At 38.2% G+C, this 27,390-nt stretch overlaps 1 protein-coding gene across 2 annotated transcripts in view; it reads left to right on the forward strand.

The window, feature by feature from the left end:
- Positions 1 to 15,210: 15,210 nt before the first annotated feature.
- CDK14 (cyclin dependent kinase 14) overlaps positions 15,211 to 27,390 on the forward strand; it is a 263,918-nt gene continuing 251,738 nt past the window's right edge. For both annotated transcript variants that reach the window (XM_058183801.1, XM_058183802.1), the window contains exons 1-2: positions 15,211 to 15,884; positions 24,440 to 24,471. In XM_058183801.1, coding sequence (XP_058039784.1) covers positions 15,791 to 15,884; positions 24,440 to 24,471 — 126 coding nt within the window. In that variant the 5' untranslated portion in view covers positions 15,211 to 15,790. The remainder of the gene's footprint in view (positions 15,885 to 24,439; positions 24,472 to 27,390) is intronic.

Consider the following 27,390-nt stretch of genomic DNA (forward strand, 5'->3'; position numbering starts at 1 on the left):
AGGCAGCACTTCCTTTCAAATAATAAAATTTGTCATCTCAGAATCCAATTGGGAGCAAATAGATCAAAACCAACCAAGTATGATTTATTATTTATTTATTACATTGTCATACAGTTTTTTTAAAAGGTCTTCGGTTAAGCATACAAATTTTATGCCTAGATGCTTCCCCCAACTTCTTTTTGCTACCTGATCAGGCAGGATAGGCTAAGTGGCAGTCATTCATTTATTTTATTTATTTTATTTATTTATTTTGTCACAACAATATATGCAAGTATCATACAAAAAGATTATATAGTATATAAACATATATATGAGTAAATATTAGGAGATATAAGCATGCATATATATATATATATATATATATATATATATATATATATATATATATATATATATATATATATATATATATATATGAAGAAGAAAAGAAAAACAATAGGACAGGAACGGTAAGCACGTTTGTGCGCTTATGCACGCCCCTTATGGTCCTCTTAGGAATGGGGTGAGGTCAATAGTAGAAAGTTTTTGGATAAAGCTTTTAGGATTATGGGAAGAGACCACATAGTCAGGTAAAGTATTCCAAACACTAATGATTCTGTTACAGAAGTCATATTTTCTGCAATCTAGATTAAAGCGATTAACATTAAGTTTAAATCTGTTGGTTGCTCTTGTATTATTGCAATTAAAGCTGAAGTAGTCTTTAACAGGAAGGACATTACAATAGATGATTCTATGAGTTAAACTTAGGTCTTGTCGAAGGCGACAGAGTTCCAAGTTTTCTAAGTCTAGGATTTCAAGTCTAGTGGGATAAGATATTTTGTTGTTTACAGAGGAATGGAGAACTCTTCTTGTAAAATATTTCTGGACACGTTCAATTGTATTGATGTCAGAGATATGGTGAGGGTTCCAAACAGACGAGCTGTATTCTAGAATTGGTCTAGCAAATGTTTTATATGCTCTGGTTACTAGTGTAGTGTTTTTGGAAAAGAAGCTACGCAAGATTAGGTTTACAACTCTTAGAGCCTTTTTTGCTATGTAGTCGCAGTGGGCTTTGGCACTTAGATCATTTGACATGAAAACTCCAAGGTCTTTAACGGGGTGGGGGTCATCTGTAAGGTAATATCCATCAAGTATGTACTTAGTGTTTGGATTCTTTTTTCCTATATATAAGACTGAGCATTTGCTGGTTGAGATTTGGAGTTGCCAAGTTTTAGACCAAGCGGTTAGATGATCAAGGTCATCCAAGGTAACTCTGTGACCTGCCTTGTGAAAAACAGAGCAAGCAGGGTCACCCTCCCCAGGCCATTGCTACACTGCACTGGCCACAGAAAATCAGGTGCTCCACAAGAAATGTAAGAGGTAGCAGAATAAATCTGGAGAATTCAAAGTGCAGCTTATTTATTTCACCTGTTGCCTGCCATAGTTCAGAAGGTATCATGGCAAGTTCTATAATAAAACCAAATAAAAATAAATGATGAATTGTTTAAAAGACATACAGTTCAAAACAAACAATTAACAGAAATTTAAAGGACAAAAGATCTAGGACACAAAAGTATTTTGAGATATTAGTCCTTTTTGGAGGAATTTAATTTCTATAAAGATTTATACCATTTTTAATGTGTTGATTTTATGTTAAGAGGGTAAGATGAAAAGATAATTTAGGAGTTAATCTTTAAATCTGCAATGTTTAATTTGTTTAGTAGACCATGTTTTAAACAGGAATAATTTTGTTTCCCTCATTTTATTATTTTGTAAGTGCTTTTACCCATTCTCAGCTCTCAGAATGGAGTGGTTAATCACACAAATGCAATGTCTTCTTTTTCTGGCATATGAATGATATGGAAATTCTGTAAACATGCTCATGTTGTAGCTTAATGTTTTTTAGCAGACATATTAGATCAAACTGAAATTTAATTTAAGCTGAATTACACATATGTATATACTACTAGGGTTATTTATTAGACTTCAGCTGTGGGGATTCTGCAGAAAAAAATATTTGCAGAAAAACCTAATGCGAATACATGATTGCATTAAAGGACACTATCTATAAAGAAAATTTCCTGCCTAAATCTTATTGAAATTCATAAGAAGCTGGACAATATCCTGGTTCTCATGCATGTCTCTAGCATTTCAACAGAAATCACACACTAGATTTTTCCCAATGGATGTGGCCAAAGTGAAATCTACATTTTAAAAAACGCAAAACAAATCTAAATGTAAAAATTATGGTGCCTTTTTTCTTATTTAGATCCTATATTCCTTTTCACAATTTCAATCATACTAAAAGAAAATGCTTGAATGGATTCACAAACTAACATAACAATCTTTGACTGATATGGAAACTCAAGTTCCTCCAGATATTGTTGCACTTCCATTTTTAATAACCATGGTTAAGTATGACTAACGACTAAAGTTTCTAAAAGGCAATAATGCTTTATTTCCACTTCTGAAATAAATATAGAAGTTAATAGAGAATTTCTTAAAAAACATTACATTTGGTATTTTTTAATATTAGCCACTAGTGGTCATGATGGATTCATTTGCCATTCCTAGAGGTCATGCTAAAGAACAACCAGCATGAAATTATGTATCTAGAATAATTAGTATTTCTCTGAGTTTCCTTAAAGCAGTGGCCCCCAGCCTTTGTAGCTTGGTAGGCTAGCAGAAAGAGGAAAAGGGAAACCAGGCTGTTGTGAGCAAGTTGAGCTGTGTGCCTGGGTGTGCACACTGTGGACTGCCGCTCACACATTAAGCTGTGTGCACATGCATACACGCCAGCCCACCACTTGTACAGCCTGGTTCCAAATAGGCTCAGCCTGGTAGTAGGCCAGTATGTTGGGGACCCCTGCCTTAAAGTATATAGTCCAGCCACAGAGTAGAAAAAGAGAGGTAGTGTAGTTGTTAAATGTAGATTGAGGAGATGGGTTTGATAAATTTATTTATTTTATTTATTTATTTTGTCACAACAATATATGTAGGGCCTCTGTGGCTCAGACTGGTAAGACAGTCTGTTATTAACAGCAGCTGCTTGTAATTACTGCAGGTTCAAGCCCCACCAGGCCCAAGGTTGACTCAGCCTTCCATCCTTTATAAGGTAGGTAAAATGAGGACCCAGATTGTTGGGGGCAATAAGTTGACTTTGTATATAATATACAAATGGATGAAGACTATTGCTTGACATAGTGTAAGCCACCCTGAGTCTTCGGAGAAGGGCGGGATATAAATGCAAATAAAAAAAAAATGTAAGTACATACTTCTTCTTACATACTTCTTGGACTTCAAGAAGTATGCTCAGCCCAGTTCAAAGATATATGAATTTTCAATAACGCAACAAAAAATAGCAAAAAAACCCAAAACCCAACAACCCAAAAACAAACCTACCATCAATGTCTATAAATTAGATCAAAAGATTTAGAAAACATTATATTTTAGGCATTAGATACTTCTCTGATATTAGCTCAAGCATTTCTTCGCTTCCTACTCCAACCTTATTAGCAAAATTTGTATTGTACTTGGCATAGCAGATGAAGAATCATGACGAAAATGGCTTGCCTGAAGTGATTGTGCAGTTGACATGTGGTTGTAAATATGCAGTTGATTCGGATAATTTTCCAATGAGTAATTTCTCTCTAGATATGAGATTGGTGAGAAAAGCCTTATAGGGTCTAGTAACTTAATTTTAAATGTATATATACTGAAGAATCATTGTGAGTCAACTGCATAAATCCACTGATCTTTGCTATCCAACAGTTTAATCTTTTCAAGTTGAGCAAACAGTCGTAAGCATATATTTTCCTTGGCTATGATATTTATGAATTGTTTATACTGAGCTGTCAAGTGGAGCTCTGACAAGATTTTATATTCCTCATCAGGTGCTCTTACTGGCATTCAACCCTATGCAAATAAACTTTTACCCATATTGCAAAGAACCTGCTCAGAAAATCTTTATTTTTGTCCATCAGTCTAAATATTGTAACATCCCTGGTGCAATCTCTTTGCACCTTAGATATAAAGCACTTGAATATGTTGAATTTAATCTTGTTCTTATCACTCTGGCCAAGAGGGAAAAACCATAGTATAATAAAAGAAAATGTAGTTTTGAAAAAAGTCTTAGGGAAAAGGGACAAGGTTTTTTTAATTTAATCAGAAATTAGAATTTTTAGCAGCAAATGATAACTCGTACAGACCTATAGTTTTGAACTATAGTTAAACGAAACCAAAGCTGTTAGTAGCATCTGGTTGACCTTACCTGGGGTTGATAAGCAGTACTTGGAGGACAGAATAGCAGGGCTGTAGGCTAAACTGAAAAGTAGGAACATTCCATGAGGCAGTAATAGAAAAATGTATATATCATTGCCAAAAAAAATATGACATGGGTACATCCATAGAGCTACTGGCTTGAATCAAGTGTTGTTTTTAGAGGAATTGAAGATTATCATAAATATCTGAGAAACCAGTTTGCCAGTAGCTAGGATTTTCCTGATCCTGCACAAATTACAAAGATGTTATAAATATGCCATGCATTTTCTTCTGAAATTTTAAGCCCAAATGGAATTTTTTAAAATAGGAGATTGGATTTTAAAGATTTAAAATGTATCCTTCTTTGCTTTTTCTCTCATTTCATTCCAAATGCCCTTGACATAAATATGGCTTGCTAACATTTACAAATGATATTTTAAAAGCAATTAAAAAAAACAAAAACTTGAGAAGTTCTGATATTTTATAGCAATAAGGACATTTGGTATAGGAGTTCCAATGTTCTGCTTGTGTCTCCACAGTAAGACAGGTTATCAAAGGACGTGTTTTCTGATCTTGGAATTCCCATCTAGGCCTTAACAATATGTTTCCAAGAGTGTCTTAATTGTTTTTTGGATATAGGATTCTAAGTTATTCTTAAAACAGAACATTTTAGTTCTGTTTGCCTAGTATTGCTTCACAAAAAAAATATGTATTATATTTATGTATGGGTACTACAGAGTGATCTCTTGGTTGAAAGAATGATATTAAATCAGGTGTCTTGTTTATAAATCATTAATAAAATATTGTGTTTTAAAATCACAGAAAATCCCTGATAGGAATAGGTATACCACTTGGTCATTTGCCCATATGATGAGTGTAAATAAGGCCACTGCAATTTGTTAAAAAAAAAAACACAAGCGAAAATACAGCTTTGCTTTGCACAATATATGAAGTAGATACTGACTGGTAACACATGAAACTAAACAATATATTTTGTAAGCCCATAAGTGGATAACTCAGGCTACTGTAATTTGTTCAACAAGCCATAGCAAAAATGCATCTTTGCTTTGCACAATATATGAACCAGCTGCTGCCTGGCAATGCAGCTTTTTATAACTTTGCCTGAAGGTGACAAAGACTGAATATGTGATCTGTATGGAAATCATGGAGTTCTGCCACTGTTCCATTCTTCTTTATACTTCATTGTTTGAAGTTGAATTGTTCTTCAGCAGAAGGTACCATAGTGTCCCTTTAGCTGGCCTGTCATATTCCTACATTTGGCATCTCCTGGGAGCCCTGATATACTCTTATAAAATATATTATTACATTGATACTATATTTGACAGGCTTTTGATTTTCAGCCTGACTGATTCAACCTGATACAAGGACTTCAAATCATACAGAAAAAAAGTTTGTGGAATAGAGAAGAAAATTCTTTCTGTTTCTCTTTTTCTTCAACTCCATCTTGCAAAGCCCTTGGAGTTAATGTTTTGTCGCCAACCTTTCAAACAGGCATCTGTTTTCATAAACTGTAAGAAAAAGGTGTGTAACTTGATAGATTTTACCCAATCTATAATGTAACCTGCAACATTAATGACAGTCGCATCCAGTGGTGGGATTCAAGTAATTTAACAACTGGTTCTCCGCCCTAATGATTTCTTCCAACCACCAGTTTGCCAAACTGCTCAGAAAGTTAACAACTGGTTCTCTCTAAGTGGTGCAAACTGGCTAAATCCCACCACTGGTTGCATCTCATTACATCTATATGTTGTTGTTGTTTTAACCATTTAATTGAGTCTGACTCGTGGGGACTTTTAAAGACAAGTGTTCTATGTTATCAAGCCAGCATGTGGCTTGCCCCTTCTTCTTGTTCCACTAACCATTCCTAGCATTATTGCCTTCTCAAATTAATTTGCACGCATGACACTGCCAAAGTTAATCAGACGTCATATGATGTTAGCTTCCAATAAAGTGTTTGGTTTTATATGATTTAATATCTCTCTGTTAGTTACTCCAGCTGTCTATGGTATATGCAATAATTTACACCAGCACCACAGTTCAAAGGTATCAATTCTTCTTCAATCAGCCATTCTTAGTGTCCACTCTCAAACCCATACATCACTGCAGGGAAGGCTGTTGCTCTAACTAGCCTGCTTTTTGTATTTATATCAATATCTCTACATCTATATACAGACTGATGAATCACAAAAGAGGAAATTTCAGTTCCAGCACTTGTAATATTAATATAAAAATCAGTTTCTTTATAAAATCTATTATGTTTCATAATAACATGCTGTCATGATTAAATCTACTGAGAATGAAATATTTTTTGGACAAATATGACTTTTTTAAAAAAGCATTGACTATGAAATCACACTAACAATGGAAACATCTGGCTCATAAAATAAATTAACATAACATGAATGTGAGCTTAAAGGCACAGCACTGCCACCGTAGGACTATTATAGCTAGATAATATTAGGTCTTAGAAGGACTTCTTTTAGAGGGCGAGACTGCATTTGTGAGTTGTGACTTTTACTAGTACCTCTCTACTTCCTGGCCACTATTAAGTATTTTAAATTTGGCACCTGCTTCTCTGTGTTTAATAATGCTATTAGACTGGTATATTCATTTCATCATCTTTAAAACTCTTAGAATAAAGGGAAGAGATGCTATGTTATAATAATAATAATAATCACCCTGCTCCTAAAACTAATGCACTGTATATATTCATCTAGGGTTCATGAATTTAATCTGTAGGAGAGGGCTTCAACCTTGTAAAATAACATCTGGGTGTCTTTGTATGAGAATTTTCAATAAGGTTGAAACAGTGTCTCCTGATGGTCACTGTAACTATAACCCCTTCATGCCCCCCACCACACACAAGGGATGTACACTATTTCTAATACAATCAAGCCAAGAACAAATGACCAAAGAACAACTGTTTACTAGATATGATGTAGTATGCCACATATAAACTTCAAGGTTAAGGATGACTATAGACATAAAAAGATGCAATTTATTCCTATTCTACTGATCTTTTGTATCTCTTTTATTGTGCAAAAGGGTACTATTTTAAATGTAACAATAAGAAAATAAGTATCTGTAGTTCTGTGTATTATGTGCTTGGCTGGCTGCTTCTGGATGATAATTAAAGACACAAAAAGTTGTGTCAAACCAAAAGAAGATGACACGCCCAGGTAGCATTACTCATTGCTATCAGACTTCTTTTCCATCTTCCCTATTCTCACTCCCCCACTTCCTGGGCTTCCTGGGTGTTCAAGATTTTTCTATAGCTGCAAAACCATGATTTGGGGTGGGGGGGCTCACTTAGCACTGTTGGAATGCTTACACACCATTCAGGCTCCCATCAGGCATCACACATAACAATGTTACTTTCATATTGAGGTTGTAAATGCATAATGGAATATATAGTTTGTAAAAATGCAAGCTTGACTAATTCTATGAACCAGATTCCAGATAAATAAAATCTTATTAACTAACTCAAGGTACCACAGTTCAGGATAGAATGGCAACTTCTTTTGGGTATGATCTCTTCTTCCTAAATAAACCTTTCAATGTGTACTATACACAATGCATTCGTGTTTGATGTAAACAAAGCACTGAATCATACCTTTAACACCCTCCTGGGGCAGCTGGCAAAGACAGCATTCAAACTACGTCAAGTGACTCAATAAATTATTGATTACTATAACTCGCAGTATCTTTCAAGTAGGGTGTACAGATAAATTATACTAGACAGTACCAGTCAAGAACCCAGGTTTGTGTTATCTGCTTTTTTTTTTTTTTTTTTTTTTTTGGTAATTTCTACATATTTCTAGTTAAGGATTTCAAAATGCAATGTGAATCAGTTCTTGCTAAAGATATGAGCTCTTTCTGTAATCTATACCCACCCATGAAGCTGATTTGACAGTTCCTCAAATATCTTAAGTAGCTAAGTGCATCCAAACTTCTGCTAATAGATGGTATTGCCAACAAGTAAAAGGACTTTTTGCGTTATAATTTTTTTTTATTGCTTTCCTGGATTCCCTCTTGTGGTTCTTCTTAAAACATTCAGTCTCTTTGCTCTGATACTTTTTGGATTGATTCGGCTGGCTCTGAGCCTGGCATAATAGTGAGCTCTATCAGCCTTTTCATGTTTTATGGTGGATTTGGACACCTGCCTGCAAAGTTCTTCAAACTGAATATTTCAATTGAGACAGTTTACCCAATGCCTATTACTGCAAATGTATATCTAGAAAAGTGAAGAAATGCATGCAGAACTCAGTCTTTTGAGTCTAAGCAATAATTAGTGTCAGCCTAAACATTATATTTCTTCAGGGCTTTTTTTTTTCTTTGAACCCCTATATTTTTAAAAGCTATTGAAAATTTGCTTTCTAGTAATTTGAACTGTGTTAGTTTGACAAAAATCAAGCCCATACATCATTTTGTTACTGTTAGCAAAGCCACTTATCTTCCCATAGTGAAATGGTTCAAGTAGCTATAGAATTATTTTCCTATGCAGTTTTATTTATTTGATTTTTTTCCTGCCTCTATTACTTTACAAGTAACTCAAGGTGAGAATTAATAATAGGTCTTCCTCTTCATATTTTTTCCAGCACAACCCTGTGAGTTAAATTGGGCTGAGAGAGAGTGAATGCCCAATCAGCTTTTATTGTTAAGGGGGAAATAGAATTCAGAGTCACCTGGGTTTTAGGCCAGAACTTTAAATTCTACACCAAACTGGCTCTTCAGTAAAGACCCCAAAAGCTCATTCACTAAAGTAGGGGTGTCAAACTCAAGGCCCACAGGCCAGATCTGGCCCATGGGGTGCTTAGATCTGGCCCATGGGACTGCCCTGGAAATAGTAGAGAACCAGCCCATGGTGCCTCTGCCAGTGAAAATGGAGCTCTGCTTTCGCTGGCAGAACACTCAGGCTACCATAGGTGCCCCCGACACGAGTGATGTTGAGATGGCCATGCTCACCCTGGCCATGCCCCAGTCCCCCTGAGGTAAAACACAACCCTGATCAGCCCTCAATGAAATCAGGTTTGACACCCCTGCACTAAAGGATATCATTAGCACCCCCAAAGATGTTTCTGTTTGAGTAGCATTTGACCAATATGAGTTACATGAATAATATTGCACTCACTCGGCCTCTGGAAGATTTGAGGATAAAGCAGGCTAAGGAACAAGAACAATATGCTGAGCATGGAAAGTATGCAATCCCTAAAAGGATATAGTGCATAGCCAGCTCTTTTTTTTCACAGCTCTCTTCTAGCTAGCAGAAATGTGCTGCAGACCACATTATGGAAGAAAATACTGCTACCATGTCCTCTTTATGACCTGGTCCAGGACTTTCAATCTTCATTATAACGGCACTCCTGACATTTACAGTGGCAGTGGCTGAATGCCAGATAACAGAGGCAGTAAAACCAGTTCTGTTCCCTGTATCTGTTCCCAATATAGTTTTTGTTCAGTGATAGTCACCTAAGATTGATTGGAAAATTAAAAAAACAACAACCCTAAGAGAGCTAGGTTTATTTGAATGCCACATTGAACTTTTCATACAATTCTTGTTCACAGCTTGACATCTCTAGAACATTTCTGTTTATTTTATTTATTCAGCATTTGTTCACTGGACAGAATAAAAAGTTGATGTAATGCATTTGTAGAATGTTAGCTATAACGTTTATCCATTATAAATTACATTAGAAGTATAGTTGGGAATGTTCCACTTAGTACAAATCTAGCCTTCCTTGTTCAGTTTGCAATAAATCCCCAAACAATGCCATTATATGATCACTTAGATACCTGAAACTTCTGTCAAAACTATGTATGTCCAATCTACTTCTATTCATTCTTGAAAAATATGCTTTCAATTATTGTACTCAGAAGAGACCTGATGTAGCATTCCACAGCAATGAACTAAGAATGCAGTTCTTCCATATAGAGTGAGTGAGTAAAATATAGTGCAACACTGTACAGGAACCATTTAATGTGAAAATCCTTCCATTTTTAAAATTGCAATCTATGCTATATACTTTGTTTGGTGTTACTTTAGTGAGAGCCACAGTCAACAAGAGAAGAGGAAAGGATAAGGGAGGCACGCAAGACTAGATTCACTTAAAACAGGAGCCAATTTTTCTTTGTTTTATTTTGTTTGTTATGACTCTGGACACCATGATTACTTCAATAAAATATAGTTAAATGAACTATGACTTAACATTCTATTCTAGTCTTCTGTGTCTCTCTATCTAGCAACTAAAACTCTGCAGGATTTGTGCAGAAGTGGTAAAAATGAGCAACCTATAATACCAGTTGATGAGAGAGGTTCTGCTTTGGGAATACTATATTAAATATTAAATTTAAATTTAAATATTAAATTTAAATTATATTCTAGGGAATTATTCATCTCTCGCTGTATACGATTGTGTTATGTAATTTTACCATTTGTCCACCCTGCAATTTTATATGTTTTAGAAAATTTGTTGTTATACTTTGTGTTTTAAATGAAAATTGCTCTAAATTGCTTTGGATGGTTAAATAAATTTAAAGCTGATCCTGGGTTAGATGTGTTAAAAAGATAAAAAGAACTAACCAGTGACCATGTTCTGAGCTCCTCAGGATAGCATGAAAAAAACAAACAATTGAACATAGAGTTGACTGAGATAAATTATGATGTTCTTAATCTTAGTCCAAGACTAAGGAGATCCAGACCAGCATTTTTCCCTGCTGAGATATTTACAGATCCCTCCCCCCAATCTCTAATGCCGGGATTAAACATGATATCAAATTGGCTGTATGGATGGATACCCTGCTTCCCCGAAAATAAGACACCTCCTGATAATAAGCCCAATCGAGCTTTTGAGTGCATGTACTAAAATAAGCCATCCCCTGAAAAAAAGCCCTCCCTGAAAATATTTAAATGCAGAGCTGGAAATCAGGTAAAATGGCATCTTGCTCCACATGGCCCAAAATAATAAGATCTCAAAAATAAGACCAAGCGTTTATTTCAGGGTTTAGAAAAATATAAGACAGGGTCTTATTTTTGGGGAAACACGGTATTAGTATATAGTATATATAGGTTGTGCAATTCGGCTTTATTTTAAAGGGCCATTGTAAGTATCATTGAGATAATTAAACCTGATAAACTAGGGACTGGGTAACACAAGTGTCTATATAATGTTGCTCTAGCAACCTCAAACAATATGGACAATAGTAAGGGATCTTGACATCTATTGTTCCAAATATTTTTCATTTTCCTCTGTCTCACACTCTCTGTGGGTATATATAAAAGCATGTCCCCTTCTCCATATGCAGATAGAGGCCACAATAACATCACACCTGATATATACATGCAACATCACTCTCCCCCTTCCTTATATACGACATCACTCTTCCCTTTCCTTCTGCATATACCCAAGTCTTTGGCTGGCTTTACATATTACATTTAGCTATATGGTTTGCCCAGCTTTGACAGGGTTTTGCGTGATAAATTTAATGATAGTTAACTCAGCTATGATGTACTCATTAATTCAAATGACTCACTGAACAATATCATATCCATGAAATCTGGATTTATATATAAGCAGTCCCTGGGTTAAGATAGAGTCCCATTCTTAAATCTGCCTTTGATTCAAATTTGTTTGTTAATTGACACTTGTACTTATGAATAGGCTGCATATTACTAAAAATGAGAGTTCGCGATATCCTTTCTTGAACTGGTGAATTGCTAAAAACCACTGAAAACAGGCTTTTATTAATAAAAAATTACATCTTCAAGAGACAGCCCATTTGTATGAATTATCCATAAGTGTTGTTTTTAACTGGGGATTGCCTGTAATAGACCTAATTAAAATGTGTTTGTCTTTCCAGGGGTCCCAAAGTCCTAGACCATGGACTGGTAGTGATCCATGCCTGTTAGGAATTGGGCCACACAGCTGGAGGTGAGTGGTGGGTGAGCAAGCAAAACTACAGCTGCCCATTAGTGGGATCTAGATTGCACATGAAAGATCCATACACACACTCCGTGGAAAAATTGTCTTTCATGAAACCGATCCTTGGTGCCAAAAAGGTTGGGGTCCACTGGCCTAGTATATATCTCAATCAGGGGTGGGTTTCTACTGGTTCGCCCCAGTTTGGGTGAACTGGTACAGGGGGCAGTGGAAGGTTCCACCCACGTGCCCGGACATCATCATCGATGCTCTGTGCATGCACATAAGCACTGTGTTTGAGCGAAGCAAGTGCATTCAAACATGCGCTCACAGTTCCGAAACGGTAGTGAAGGTAAGTGGAACCCACTATTGGTCTCAATGTGAATTTATCCTATATAGGGTTTATAAACTGCACTTTATAATTGTGTGAATTCAGCCAAGCTACAATATCATTAAATAAATCATAAATCTTAGATAATGTGACTCTAGAATTTATGATAAAGTTATATTTATTGCAAGAAGACTGAAACTATAGGGCAAGGATGAATCAGTGGAATTCTATAGACTACATTAATAAATTTTAAATTTTATCATTCACTTAGTCAATTAATACATAATTTATATACTTTGCTAGTTTGTACTTCATATTGGTGTGGGGGCTAACAAATTATTCTCAAGCACACAGCATCTTCTGTGAGAATGCCTGAACTGAAAAATGTATTTAAACTGCCTTTTATGAATGCTTGCTAAGTAAGAAAAGGGTCATATTTGCATTACCAAAAAGCTTAAAAGGGAATGTTAAATGTATATCTATGGGCTAATCCATTTCTTTAAAATTGAGTAAGAACACAATAGCATTAGGGAAAACAAGAACTTACTTTCAAATCCTACAGTATTGGTTGGCACACTTTATTTCACACCATTTTTAACATCAAACAACTTTGAAACACATTTGCAAGTTCATGGTTTTTTCCTAAGTCAGTATGATTAACTATGTTATAAGTCAGAATTAGGTAGGTTTATATACTTACACTAAAATAGAATCAAACTGCCTGAGCTCACACATCATGCTAATCCATAATGTGGTTTGCTTGTTTGTGGTCTACCATGATACACAGTTTGTAAATCAATGTTTGTGGCTTTGAGCTCAACCTTTTGAGATTACATACAATATTGTTTAGCATGACGCATAAATCCCATCCCCAACTTGAGGAGTTGGACTGTGTGCAATAAAAAAAATGTTTTCAATTAGTGCTAGCAAAAGGGCTACTGGTTCAAGCAGAGTTCAATCAGTCTTTGCTTAAACATATTTTATTGGGTAAACCATAATTTGGCTGGGTTTACACAATACATTAAACCATAAATAAACCAAATTTTAGCTTAGCATATTGGGATGAATCCAGACTTTGTGTTGCACCCAGCATTATTTATATATACAGCAGATCCATTTTAGAGAGCCAGTTTAATGTAGTGGTTAAAGCATCAGGCTACAACTGAAAAGGATGAGTTCTAATAACCTCTTAAGCACAAAGCCAGTCATTGTCTGTCAGCCCTAGGAAGAAAGCAATAACACACCACTTATAAAATGTTGGCAAGAAAACTGCAAGTTTGAACCAGATGATCACTAGGTGTCCTATTCCCCAAAAAACCTTTATTTAAGAAAGAGGGAGAATTTAAAGCAATAGATTCATGTGCCTCTTTCTATTTTGCAAGGCTCTGTTCCATCTTGGCTAGGTATAATCACAGCTGGTCAATACTCAAATGGTATTTTGCCAAGTATCAGGGAAGTGTTCAGATGCCCAGGCAATTGATTCTTTTGTATCCAGAGACAAGGAATATTCCAGTAAATAGATTTTAAGCTTTATTACTAACTCAAGCAAACAGGGTTAAAAACAAAAATATTAAAAGCATACATGCCAAGCAAGATAACACCCATATTTCTTACAAGATGTTAGGAGCTCCTCAATAACAGCAGAGGTACTCCAGGGGCTGCCAAATTTTCAACAGTACACAAAGCTAGGTTCAGTTGCAGAAGCTCCCGAGTCCCCACAAATAACAACAACCCCACAGTTTTTATCAAAAATTGATAGTCAAGAGACTCTAAAACCTGAGCTTAACTGACTGGCACATGACCCTGGCATGGAAATCCAGAGTGTGAGCCTTTCACAGCAACAGCAGCTTTGAAACTAGTAATTCTGCCCATCCCCCTTCAATAAACAAGAATCAAAAACAGGTAGATTAGCTCAGAATGAACTCTAAATTTACAGACTTTTCTTAATACAAAGGTGAAATCAAAACATGTCATTAAGTTCCTCGAAAAAACAACGGTCTTCTGCACTGACACTATAAATGGAAGAAATGTCAGGGCTAGGACTGAAATGGGAAGTCAAGAAGTCCAGAAAGCATCGCCAGGCAGCCAAGAGTCGATTAACTTCCCTAAGCGAAGTGTCGTTGCTGGGAAACAACAGGTCCCTGTAATCCTCTGGGTTGAACTCAACTCAACTCCAGGGAGACTTTATTCTAAATATTCTAATTGCATAAACCGAGCCTTTAACTCATATTCATCACAAAGCAAAACCGAAAGGAAGGAAGGCGGGACCTAATTTATATTGGGGGTCGCTCTCTTATTAAGACAGGGAAAACTACTGTGGGTTAGATACACACACACACACAAAGACCTAAAACTGGTACTTTGGAAAGATGGTTTTCAACGTTCTCAACAATCAGTTAAACGATGCTCCAAAAGGGGGCAATTACTTCTTACTTCGGCAGCTGGGCTCAGGTTCCCGCCCACTCCACCCCCCGCAGCTCGACATCGCCCAGCACTTCGGAAAAGGAAAAGGGCACCAAGAGGGGAAACAAGAAACGCGCCAGAGCGCGTGCGAGAGAAACTCTCCGGCGAGCCGGCGTTCGCCGCTGCGGCCAATGAGGCGGCGGAGAGGGGAGAGGGAGGCGGGGCGAGGGTGGATGGGCGGCCTCCGCCTTTAGGGGAGAACGCGGGGCGGGCGGGGGCGCAGAGCCGCTTTGGGGTTGGGGAGCGCGGGGGTTGCCCTTTGGCTCGCGGCTGCACGCGCGGCTCCTGCTGCTCCCGGGACAGGCAGGCAGCTTCCCTTCCCGTGCCGTTCCCGGCTGCAGCCTTCTCTTCCCCGTCCCTCCCTCTCCTCCTCCTCCTGCTGTTCTCCGGGTCGTCCCTCCTGGCAGCCCTTTGCTGTCCTCTTCTTCCTCTCCCCCCCACTTTCCTCCCTCCATCCCAGGTCTTTTAATCTCCTTTCCCCGACGTCCCTCCCTCCCCATGCTTCTCTCCCCCTACTAGAGAGACTCCGCTTCCACCGCCTTGCCTTTCCTCCTCCGCCCCTCATTGTCTTCTGCAGCCTATTGCCCAATTTCCAAAGCTGGGGAAAACTCGCTATGGGCGAGGACAAGGCAGTCCTAGCGGCTCTCCTGCTCCTTTCCAGCACTAGCTAGAAGAAGCGGGGTTTTTCGGGTTCGGCCAGGGAGGGTGAGCTGCGCGGCGGCAACCTCTTCTTGCAGCAGCAGCAGCAGCGGCGGTATCCGTCCCTCTGGTGATCCGCCAGGCGTCGCGTTGTCTTGGGGCGCTCGGCCCGTGGAGCCCGATGTGCGACTTGCTCGACTCGCAGCAGCCGGCCGAGAAACTTAGCAGAATGAAAAAGTTACGGCGAACTTTGTCGGAGAGTTTCGGCAGACTAGGTAAAGTGGGGGGGTGGAGGAGGGAGAGGGCGAGCTGGCATTCCTTAGCCCCGAGTCCCGTTCCAACTATCGCCTCGCGACTCAGTGGGTCCAGTTTGCAAGCTGAATTGCCTTGGCTTAACTCCTTGAAATTTTGTCTGCTGCCAAAGAAACTCAAACCTGTGCTGGCGAGAGTGATGGGAGTTGTAATCCTGCACCCTCTGGACTGGAGGCCGCCCGGCTTGGTTGAAGATTTTTCCATCATAGCACTTCAGTGGCTCGCTGCCCCAATTTTCTGGTCGCCTTTTTGTGCGTTATAAACTATTTTGAAAAATTGATTTTTTTAAAATAAAAGTATACCCAGTTCAAACCGTTTTATACAGAAGTCATCTTGCTGATTAAATTGAAGCGATTAACAGCTGTTATGTCCGGACATTGACTATAAATGTGTTTATTTCATTCTGACTTATCCTTAAAAAAACTTTTAGCTGCTACTGGGTGTTGATCATATTTAGCATAATATAAACTGTCTGTAATCTGCTTAAACTGCTGATGTAATTTGACATGGAACATCTCCAAATAGGGTAATTGAATGGCAGCATACTCTCTCCTTATAAAAATAATTGATATTAATTTGTTATGAACAATTGAAAATACTAAACAGGAGAAGAAAGTACTTTGAATTAATTGAAACTTATTTTTTGAAAATCGATTCAAATCCCCTAAAACTATGCTTTTTTAAAAAAAGGTGTCCCTCCCCCATGGATGAATGTTAAGAAAATATAAGGCATATAAAAAATGTATATGAACCTTAGGATTGACTGCAGCTTTCTAATGTACATTTAGTGGTTTTCCTGTCACATGTTCTAGATAACCCAATTATAGTTTGTTTCATTCTTTTATAATGCAAGATTGAAGTCAAAGGATTTCCTGCAAAAGGTATGAAAATGGATAAAGTTAAATTTATGAAAGGGTCTGGAAATAAAAAATTAAATGTATCAAAAATAAATGAAGAATATTGTAATAAAATTGTTATACCACATCAATAATAAAGGTGGATAGTTGTAAATTGTATTTAGAAAAAGGTGTTCTATTTCTTTAATGGAATCAGAGTGATTCTATTCTAAAGTATCATTTTATGAATATTTGAGAGAAAGAAGGTTCCAATTGCTTGCATTCTTGAAATCGCTCAGTATCCCTTTGGGCTAGAATGTATTTTCTAGAATTAGTTCTCTCAGTTGTGAGATGGAACAAGTTGCACATATAAACTGATTGTGTTTCAGAAAAGATAATCTAAAGGGAGCAATGTGTGAACTGCTTTTGAAAATGAGATTTAATTCCTGCACCATCATCAATAATAATGGTTTCTATAACAAAAGGGGTCTCCTTGGCCTTTAGGAAATGGATAACTTGTTCAATAATCATAGTAGGAAAATGAAAATGCTTCCTTATGGCTTAGTGATAAGATAACATTTGGAAGTTAAACTAATTTCCAACTATAGAAGTTTTCACTTGTCCATTAACTTGTGATTTAAGTTGTTTGGAATCTGCTGATTTGGTACTTCACCAAAGGTATTGCAAGTTGTCCATAGTATAAGAAAAAGCTCACTGTGTGCATTGTGCCTTTTTTTATTCCTTGTACCTTTTATTCTGATGGCTAAATTAGCCACCAGAAGTTGCTCAGAAATTCTCTTACCTCTGCTGGCCCAATGTTCCTGTCATCTTTTGGCACTTCTTGCTTTGTAAATATAGAAACACCTTTTGGATGACACAATATGATGCTGTGTCATCAATACAGAGGTGTATAAGTTGTCATATTTACATTGGATGTTCTACAGCCATCTCATAAATTATTCATAGATTTCTCTTTATTCATCTGAATAAGATATCAGAGTATACATAGGAATGTATACTTGAAGCAGGTTTCACTAGGATGCAAGTTGCTTTCATATTGTTTATTATATTTGTATCCTGCTTGTCTTCAGCTCAAAAAGCTGAAGATAAGCTTTTCACTTTCTCTTTCCACTTCTTTTACAGGTTGGCAAATACAGTGCCAAATCTGCCTTTGAAGTACATGTTAAGCTATTTTCTGGTCAGAATAAAGGATGTGCATTTTAGGTAGATTATAGAAAGGGATATTGAGATTTGGAAAAATTCTATTGAACTAAACTAGTCTCTGTATAGTTCTTTCTGATTAATATAAATTATATCCAAAATTATTTGCTAGTTTATGAGATTTCCTTGAAACAAATATTAAATGTTCAGTTGTGATGAAATGAAAATCTGGGGAATCACAGTGAATTTGAACATTTCAGGTCAGCTCTTCCTAAATTCCTGCCTTCAGATGGATCTATTAGACTGTCTCTTTCAAAATTCCGGTAAACATGACCTTTGGGATCTCCGTAGGCCAACATTTGGGGGGCAATTGAGGAAGCCTGTTTCAGATCAACTACTGAAAAGGAAATGAGTGAATGCCCTTACTGTATAGGGTTACCACCAGCCACATTACTCATAATTATTCCTAATTTAATTTTTGGATTGCTTGAGGATGTACAAAGCAATCTTTGCTTGAATTAAAACGGCTAAAGAATATCAGAAGATTCTTTCCTTTATACAAAATTGCTTGTGACTCTGGATGCCTCAAGTGTAAAGCCTTCTTTTTCACTTTGGGGCTTCTACTATTTATCCGACCCAGATGTAGAACTGAATCTTTAGCATGGATATTAGGTGGCTTAAATGCAAAATAAAGGCATGATATCTGATGCCAATAATACCAACCCTAGGGATGATTTCTAAATAGCGTTTTATCTGGGCTAAGTCTCTGATTGATACTAAGTACCTGATAGTACAGTAATGGTGTCCTTGCTAAAGGGCTGAAGACCAACAAACCATTCAGATAAATAAAAAAGGACCCATTAGTCATGACCTGTTACTCCCGTTTATAATGTTTAATTATTTTAATGCTTGAGCAGAGTGTTTTGCTTCAAGCAGTTTGTTGTAGACATTGCAGATTGCTGTAGGAATGCATTTCATTCATTAATTATAAGAACTTGAGCCAAACCTTGTGGATCTGTATTTTATTTCACACACTGGCTAGCTAGTCCTAAAAAAATCCACTAATGGTGGCCTTCTCAAGCTGTTGCCACCCAGCAGCTGCTGTTTGTTGGCATTCTGCCTTAAACCCTGGGTGGTCTGTTTTTGACTCATACTTAATAGCCATTGATAGACTTCCTCCCTGAATCTGTTAATTTGCTATTGAAGCTAGTGGGTACGACCATATCATATTGCAATTATTTCTATAACTGAATTATGCATAATGTGAAGTACTTTCTTCTGTCCAGTCACTTTCATTGAATGTGTAATACATTATTAGGAGGCAAAATCTATTGTGCATAATTTTACTTTTTTAAAAAAAATAAATCATGAAGTAACATTGTTTTCAAATCGAACAGACCCTCTATGCATCAGGCATTAAAGTCCAACCATATTATGAATGTTGTGAAGTTCTTCTGTTTTGTCTGTTATAAGCCTGTTGATAGACAACTTTATTGAATGTTGCTTGATTTTCAGCATTATGAAAAACTTAGATGTTTTTCTTAAAATAATATCATTATATAATTAAACTTTTAAATAGCTGACACATGTGACTGTTCTGTGTCTTTTACTTTAAATGAGGTCTATCTCCTTGATTTTTGTGAGTCAGAAAAGGGTTTTGCATTTATTTTAATCATACCTGGCTCCTTGCTGCGTGACTACAGCCCTACCCGAGTTGTTGGAGGTGCTCGCCGGGGTGGCGGTTGAGACCCCCAGACTTATAGTCATGGGGGACTTTAACCTGCCATCGACGGGCTTGTCATCGACAGCGGCTCAGGAGTTCCAGGCTTCCATGACGGCCATGGACCTGATTCAAGTAATTGATGGCCCTACGCACACAGGGGGAGGTTCACTGGACTTAATTTATATCTCTGGACAGTGGTTAAATGATCTGAAATTAGATAAGTTAGAAACAGAACCGGTGTCATGGTCAGATCATTTTCTCCTTCGCCTAGATTTTCGGACCGCTACCCACTACTGCAGGGAGACGGAACCAATGCGTTGGTTCTGTCCCAGGTGCCTGATGGACCCGGAGAGGTTCCTGATGGAGCTTGGGCCGTTTCCTGAGGACCTGGCCCACGGCACGGCTGAAGAACTAGTTGCGGCCTGGGAACGGGCTGCGGCTGGAGCTTTGGACCGTGTCGTGCCCTTCCGGCCTCTGACCCGGCGCAGATCTCAGCCGGCCCCTTGGTTCTCCGAGGGGCTGAGGGAGATGAAATGCCGGAGAAGACGCCTAGAGAGTGTCTGGCGGTCTAGCCATTCCGAAGCTGACCGAACACTAGTTAGGTCTTACTCTAGGACCTACCTAGTGGCAATGAGGGAGGCGAGACGTTTCTACGCTTCCACCCTCATTGCGTCGGCAGATAACCGCCTGGCCGCCCTGTTTCGGGTGACCCGCTCCCTCCTGCATCAGGAGGTGCGGGATGACCCGTTGCAGGGATGTGCCGAGGAGTTTAGTGGTTATCTATACGACAAAATCGTTCATTTCCGGGATGGCTTGGACCGAAATTGGGATGATCCAGGTGAGAGGGCGGAGTCGTGTCTTGTGGAGATTGTTTGGGGTGAGTTTGACCCTGTGGCTCCCGAGGACGTGGACAGGTTGCTGGGGAAGCTGCACACCACGACATGTTTACTGGACCCGTGCCCTTCCTGGTTGGTGCTGGCCTCCCGGGAAGTGACACGAGGCTGGCTCCAGGGGATTATCAACGCTTCTTTGTTGGAGGGGGTTTTCACTGCCGCCTTGAAGGAGGCGGTGGTGAAACCCCTCCTCAAGAAGCCTTCCCTGGATCCAGCTATTTTAGGTAATTATCGTCCAGTCTCCAACCTTCGCTTTATTGCGAAGGTTGTAGAGAGTGCCGTGGCATGTCAGCTACCCCAGTACCTGGATGAAGCTGTCTATCTAGACCCGTTCCAGTCCGGCTTCCGACCCGGATACAGCACGGAGACAGCTTTGGTCGCGTTGGTGGATGATCTCTGGAGGGCCAGAGACAGGGGTTATTCCTCTGCCCTGGTCCTGTTAGATCTCTCAGCGGCTTTTGATACCATCGACCATGGTATCCTGCTGCGGGAGGTGGGAGGCACCATTTATCGGTGGTTCTCCTCCTATCTCTCCGACCGGTCGCAGTCGGTGTTGATGGGGGCAGAGGTCGACCGTGAGGCACCTTAATTGTGGGGTGCCACAGGGGTCGATTCTCTCGCCCCTCGTGTTCAATATCTATATGAAGCCATTGGGCGAGATCATCAGTGGCTTCAGGGTGAGATACCAGCTGTACGCTAATGATACTCAGCTGTACTTTTCCACCCCGGGCCACCCCAACGAAGCTGTCGAAGTGCTGTCCCGGTGTTTGGAGGCCGTACGGGTCTGGATGGGGAGAAACAGGCTCAAGCTCAATCCCTCCAAGACGGAGTGGCTGTGGATGCCGGCACCCCGATACAGTCAGATGCAGCCACAGCTGACTGTTGGGGGTGAGTTATTGGCCCCAAAGGAGGGGGTGCGCAACTTGGGTGTTCTCCTGGATGCACGGCTGTCGTTTGAAGATCATTTGGTGGCCGTCTCCAGGAGAGCCTTTTACGAGGTTCGCCTGGTTTGCCAGTTGCGCCCCTTCCTTGATCGGGATGCCCTATGCACAGTCACTCATGCTCTCGTTACCTCTTGCCTGGATTATTGCAATGCTCTCTACATGAGGCTCCTCTTGAGATGCACTCGGAGGCTTCAGTTGGTCCAGAATGCAGCTGCGCGGGTGATAGAGGGAGCTCCACGTAGCTCCCATGTAACACCTCTCCTGCGCAGACTGCACTGGCTACCTGTTGCCTTTCGGGTGCATTTCAAGGTTCTGGTTACCACCTTTAAAGCGCTCCATGGCTTGGGGCCTGGGTACTTACGGGACCGCCTGCTGTTACCTTATGCCTCCCACCGTCCTGTACGCTCACACAGAGAGGGACTTCTCAGGGTGCCGTCCGCCAAACAATGTCGGCTGGCGGCCCCCAGGGGAAGATCCTTCTCTGTGGGGGCTCCTACTCTCTGGAATGAACTTCCCCTGGGTTTACGCCAAATATCTGACCTTTGGACCTTTCGCCGCGAACTGAAAACATATTTGTTTGTTCGCGCGGGGCTTTCTTAAATTGTCTAGATTTTAAATTTAAATGTTATTTAAGTTTTTAAATTGGGGTTTTTTAGATTTTTTATATATTTTAATCTATCGACCAAACTGTATAATAAGTTTTTTAATTTGTTTTTAATTGTACATTGTTTATTTTTATCTTGGTTGTACACCGCCCTGAGTCCTTCGGGAGAAGGGCGGTCTAGAAATCTAAATAAATAAATAAATAAATAAATAAATAAATACTTTTCTATATTCCTATTGCTAGTATCTATTGCATCTACAGTGAGAGAAGTATGCAGGAGGTAGCCCAAGGCTCTGTTTTAGGTCCAGTGCTCTTCGACATCTTCATCAATGATTTGGATGAAGGGATAGATGGGGAATTTATCAAATTTGCAGATGACACCAAGCTAGCAGGAATAGCCAACACTGCAGAAGATAGGCTTAAGATGTGGAAAGAGCTTGACAGACATGAACATTGGACGCTATCTAACAACATAAAATTCATTGGTGAAAACAGTAAGGTTCTACATTTAGGCAAGAAAAAGGTTGACTCAGCCTTCCATCCTTTATAAGGTAGGTAAAATGAGGACCCAGATTGTTGGGGGCAATTAATTGACTTTGTATATAATATACAAATGGATGAAGACTATTGCTTAACACACTATAAGCCGCCCTGAGTCTTCGGAGAAGGGCAGGATATAAATTCAAATAAAAAAACCAAAAACCAAATGCACAGGTATAGTATAGGTAGCACCTAGCTCACTAGTAGTAACTGAGAGGGATCTTGAAGTTGTAATGGACAATCATTTAAATATGAGCCAGCAGTGTGCAGCAGCTAACAAAAAAGCTAAGATAGTTCTAGGCTGCATTAACAGACGGATAGAATCAAGATCACATGGAGTGTTTATATTACTTTATAATGCCTCAGTAAGACACACTTGGAATACTGCATCCAGTTCTGATTGCCACAATGTAAAAAAGATATTGAGACTCTAGAAAGAGGGCAGAGAAGAGCAACAAAGATGATTAGGGGACTGGAGGCTAAAACATAGAAAGAATGGTTGCTGGAATTGGGTACGTCTAGTTTAAGGAAAAGAATAACTAGGGGTGACATGATATCAGTATTCCAATATCTCAGGGGTTGCTACAAAGAAGAGGCAGTCAAGCTAATCGGAAAAGTACCTGAACCTGGGACAAGAAGCGATGGATAAAAACTAATCAAGGAGATGGAATAAGGAGAAGTTTCCTGGCAGTTAGAACAATCAATGGAACAACTTGCCTTCAGAAGTTGTGAATGCTGCAACAATGGAAATTTTGAAAAGAGATTGGACAACCATTTGTCTGAAATGGTGTAGGGTCTCCTGCCTGAGCAGGGGGTTGGACCAAAAGAGCTCCAAGTCCCTTCCAACTCTGTTATTCTGTTTTTGATTGGAGCGACAAACAGACATATATTCTGACTCAGGTAATGTCAGGCTCATGGTCCTTTTACAGACACACACCTCTCGCTGTAGCTATGCCCATATATTTATTTTAAAAAGATGAATCAGTGGAAAATGGAAAACTGATTTGTTATAAAACAATCACCATTTCTTCAAAATAGTAATTCTCAGCCCCACATGAATCAGAAAAGTGGTGTCTTCAATGCTTTGTTTGAACAGGTGACCTTTACTCAGGTAATGGTAAGGATAAGCTGTAGTGTAAAAAACTATGAGGCTAAAGAGAAGAGTGAGTTTCCCTTCTATTAATGCCTTATGTGGCAGCCATCTGGTATGAGAACTCAGAATGTACTTACAAAAGTACACTTGCTCTCACTGACAGGATGTTTTTGTTAATAAACAAGGCTCTGGTTTTATTTTCTGTCCCTTGAAACTTGATTATTATGGTGTGTTGTCCTGTCCAGTATAGCTATAAAAGCAAAAAAAAAAAATTGGTGTGGTGCTTGGAGATACTATCAGACAGGAAAGCACAAATCTGTCAGATTTCAAGTCAACATATAACACTCCTTGCTTGAAAAAAGCTGCAGAGAACAATTTATTGTTTGTACTGTATGTTGTTGTTTTCCAGCGCCGCCTCAGTACCTCTCCATTTATTCAGCAGTTTCAAGCAGCATATGTAGCACCTCTTCCTTTTTTCTCTCTCATAACATTTGTTCTTAAAAATAACATAAATTATAACTTATATACACTAAACATATTTCTTGTTTCACATATTGAACCAATAAATATAAACTTGAAGAGACCGCATCACACATATTTTTCTAAGAGAAGTAATTTTATTCAAGTTAAGTTAAATAACTACAAAGAAATATTTGTTTGCTTTTTAGCATTTTGTTCTAGTAATGTAAACTAATTAGATAACAAATTATATCTTTTTTTCTAGCCTTGAAGAAAGATGATAATGGCTTTGATGAGGTAAGTTGTATTTTCTATTTTCAAATTTTATTTAAACATATATTGGCAAAATATTACAAACTAAAAAGAATAATAGTGACTAAAAAGAATAAATTATACAACACGCACACACAGAGACATACACCCCATGGAAAAACTACATGAAACATACATAATGTAATTTGATATAATTATATTTCTAATTGTAAGGAGAAATTCTTATTTTATCCACCCATATGGAACACTTCTAGTTCAAAAAAGTATATGTATAGATGGAGTAATATAAGTTATTATGCTGATTTAATTTATAAAAGGGTACCAAATAAAGAAATAAAGTGTATTTGTTACTATGTTAGTTTTTTTAGCCATTTCTTTTTCACACTTTTAAATATCATTGATATGAAGAAAGATGTATTTTAATTCTTCCAGTTTATTGCTATAGTAAATTTATAGGAAGGAAACCGAATAATTTTTACATTGCATTATTTTATGTTTTTTCCCCAAGAATATAGTTGCATTAGAATTATTTATTAAACACTATTGGTAAAACAGTAGTTTTACCAATGTCTTCAAAAACCCCTAGCCGAAATGAGTGACAGAGGAATTAATGACACTTTTCAATAGGAATATGAAATAAAGGGCCTCTCTTAATAGAGGCTGTAATACACTTTTAAGGAGTTGTAGCATGATTTTCTATTTTTATAGTGGATGGTTTCTAAAATAGATTTAAATAATATTTTTATATTACCAAATATTTTGTATTGACTCATCACATTTCAAATCCCAAGTCATTTCCTGTTTTAATATTTTCAAGAAAGTTTGTTCTATTTAATATAAGAATTTCTAAAGTATTTATGAGATTATTCTGATTCAAAGTGTTTTAGAAATCCACTATATACATTGTTAAAAACCTTGATTTATAAGATCTTATGAGTTGAAAAATAAATTACTAAATTATGGTTGCATAAAACCACATTAGAACTTGTGAGTAATTTTTCTGCAGAAGATATTCAACAGAAATCTTCTTTTAAAAAGGGATTGACAGGCATGAATAATTAGGACCAACAGTTAGGCTGCAGCATAGACAATTTATTTATTTATTGTTATGAGCCATGGTAGCACAGTGGTTAGAGTGCAGTACTGCAGGCTACTTCTGCTGCCTGCTGGCTGCCTCCCATTGACAGTTCAACTCTTACCAGGCTCAAGGTTGACTCAGCCTTCCATCCTTCCGAGGTGGGTAAAATGAGGACCCAAATTGTTGGGGGCAATATACTGACTCTGTAAACCACTTAGAGAGGGCTGTAAAGTACTGTAAAGCGGTATACGAGTCTAAGTGCTATTGCTATTGCTATTGGAGCCTATACACAAGAATCTGATCAACCAAAGAGTAACACTAAATTGGTGCCAGATAAAGTCAACTGAATTCAAGATGGATTGGACCTGGAGCGCTTCTGGAAACTCAGTGGCTTTAAATGGATAGTGCACTTCATTTCCCACCTTTGCTTGCTCTTTTCTACAGGAATCATACTTTTCAATGTGTTTAATAATAATAATAATAATAATAATAATTTAATTTGTATACCGCCCTTCTCCCGGAGGACTTAGGGCGGTGAACAAGGCAGATAAAATAAAGACAATACATTCAATAAAAACAATATTTTAAAAAACTTATTCCAATAGCCTAAATTTAAAATACAATACGAAATATAAAATAAACCCCAATAAAATCCATATTTAAAACCCTATTAAGCCAGTCCTGCTCGAAAGAATAGATATGTTTTAAAATTTAAGTGGCCTATGAATAAAATAAGTTTTGGAAAGTTTCTTCAAAGTAACTTTAACATATGAATTTGTGATAGAGGATATTAATTTATTTCAAAAAATTTGAATTATTGTCCTAAAACATTGTGCGCCTTGAGTTAATTAATGTGAGTTGTTTTAACTTAAAAGTAGGCAACTGCATAATTTATAGTTCTGAAATGAAATGTTCTGAAGGATTCTAGAATGCACCATTCCTTATTGGCTCCTTTCTGACCCAGCTATAGGAGAAATAATTTTTAAATTTTCTGGAAGTTAGTTTTCTGAACCAGAAATGTTTCTTGTTCTAGATCAGGGCTGGCAAACTTGATTCCATTGAGGATTGTCCTCGGAGGGCCGGGGTGGGCATGGCCAGCTCGGTCACTTATGGGGAGGGGTACCTGTGGTGGCCCAAGCACTCTGCCAGCGAAAATGGCTTCCGAGTTGCGCTTTCAGCTGCAACCCTCTGCCAGGAAAAATGGAATTTGCAAGGGCCATGTTTCCCCCCCCCCAGCTATGTTTTAGCTGGCAGAGGCACCATGGGCCAGTCCTTTGCTGTTTTTAGGGTGGCCCTGCGGGCCAGATCTAAGCACCCCACAGGCCAATCTGTCCCCTGGATCTTGAATTTGACACCCGTTCTAAATGAAAGAGGGACTGAATTGACTTTTGCTTTTATGTATTCCTACTGAATATTTTTCAGTTTTGCATATTCTTACTGAAAATTATCATCATAGCCACAACAAATCTCAATGATAGTTCTATTTATATAATTTGTCTGATCCTGATTTTTTTTAAATAATCCCATATCTATAAAGAAAAAAAAAGAATTCCTTGTTATGTATGGAAGTTGAAACAAATAAAATCTATACAGAATCTGCATTGGTGAAGAAGATAAAAACAGATTTATGTTTTTTAATTAATAAACACTGTAATAATATCTAGTGAGAATCTATTGTATAATGCTTAAAATTATGAGTCATTTACCTCTTTGTCTTAATTTATTACTGGATTCCAAATGAAGGCTTAGTCCTTCGTTTAGATAGGCTGTTGCCTTAGGCAGCAACTTTAATTCCATCTGCTTTAAGACTATGGTTTGATCTTCTGTTCTCTGAATACTGAGAAGCAAATGGGTACGGTTAATGT

The sequence above is a fragment of the Ahaetulla prasina genome, chromosome 4, assembly GCF_028640845.1.
Source record: "Ahaetulla prasina isolate Xishuangbanna chromosome 4, ASM2864084v1, whole genome shotgun sequence".
NCBI classification, from domain to species: domain Eukaryota; kingdom Metazoa; phylum Chordata; class Lepidosauria; order Squamata; family Colubridae; genus Ahaetulla; species Ahaetulla prasina.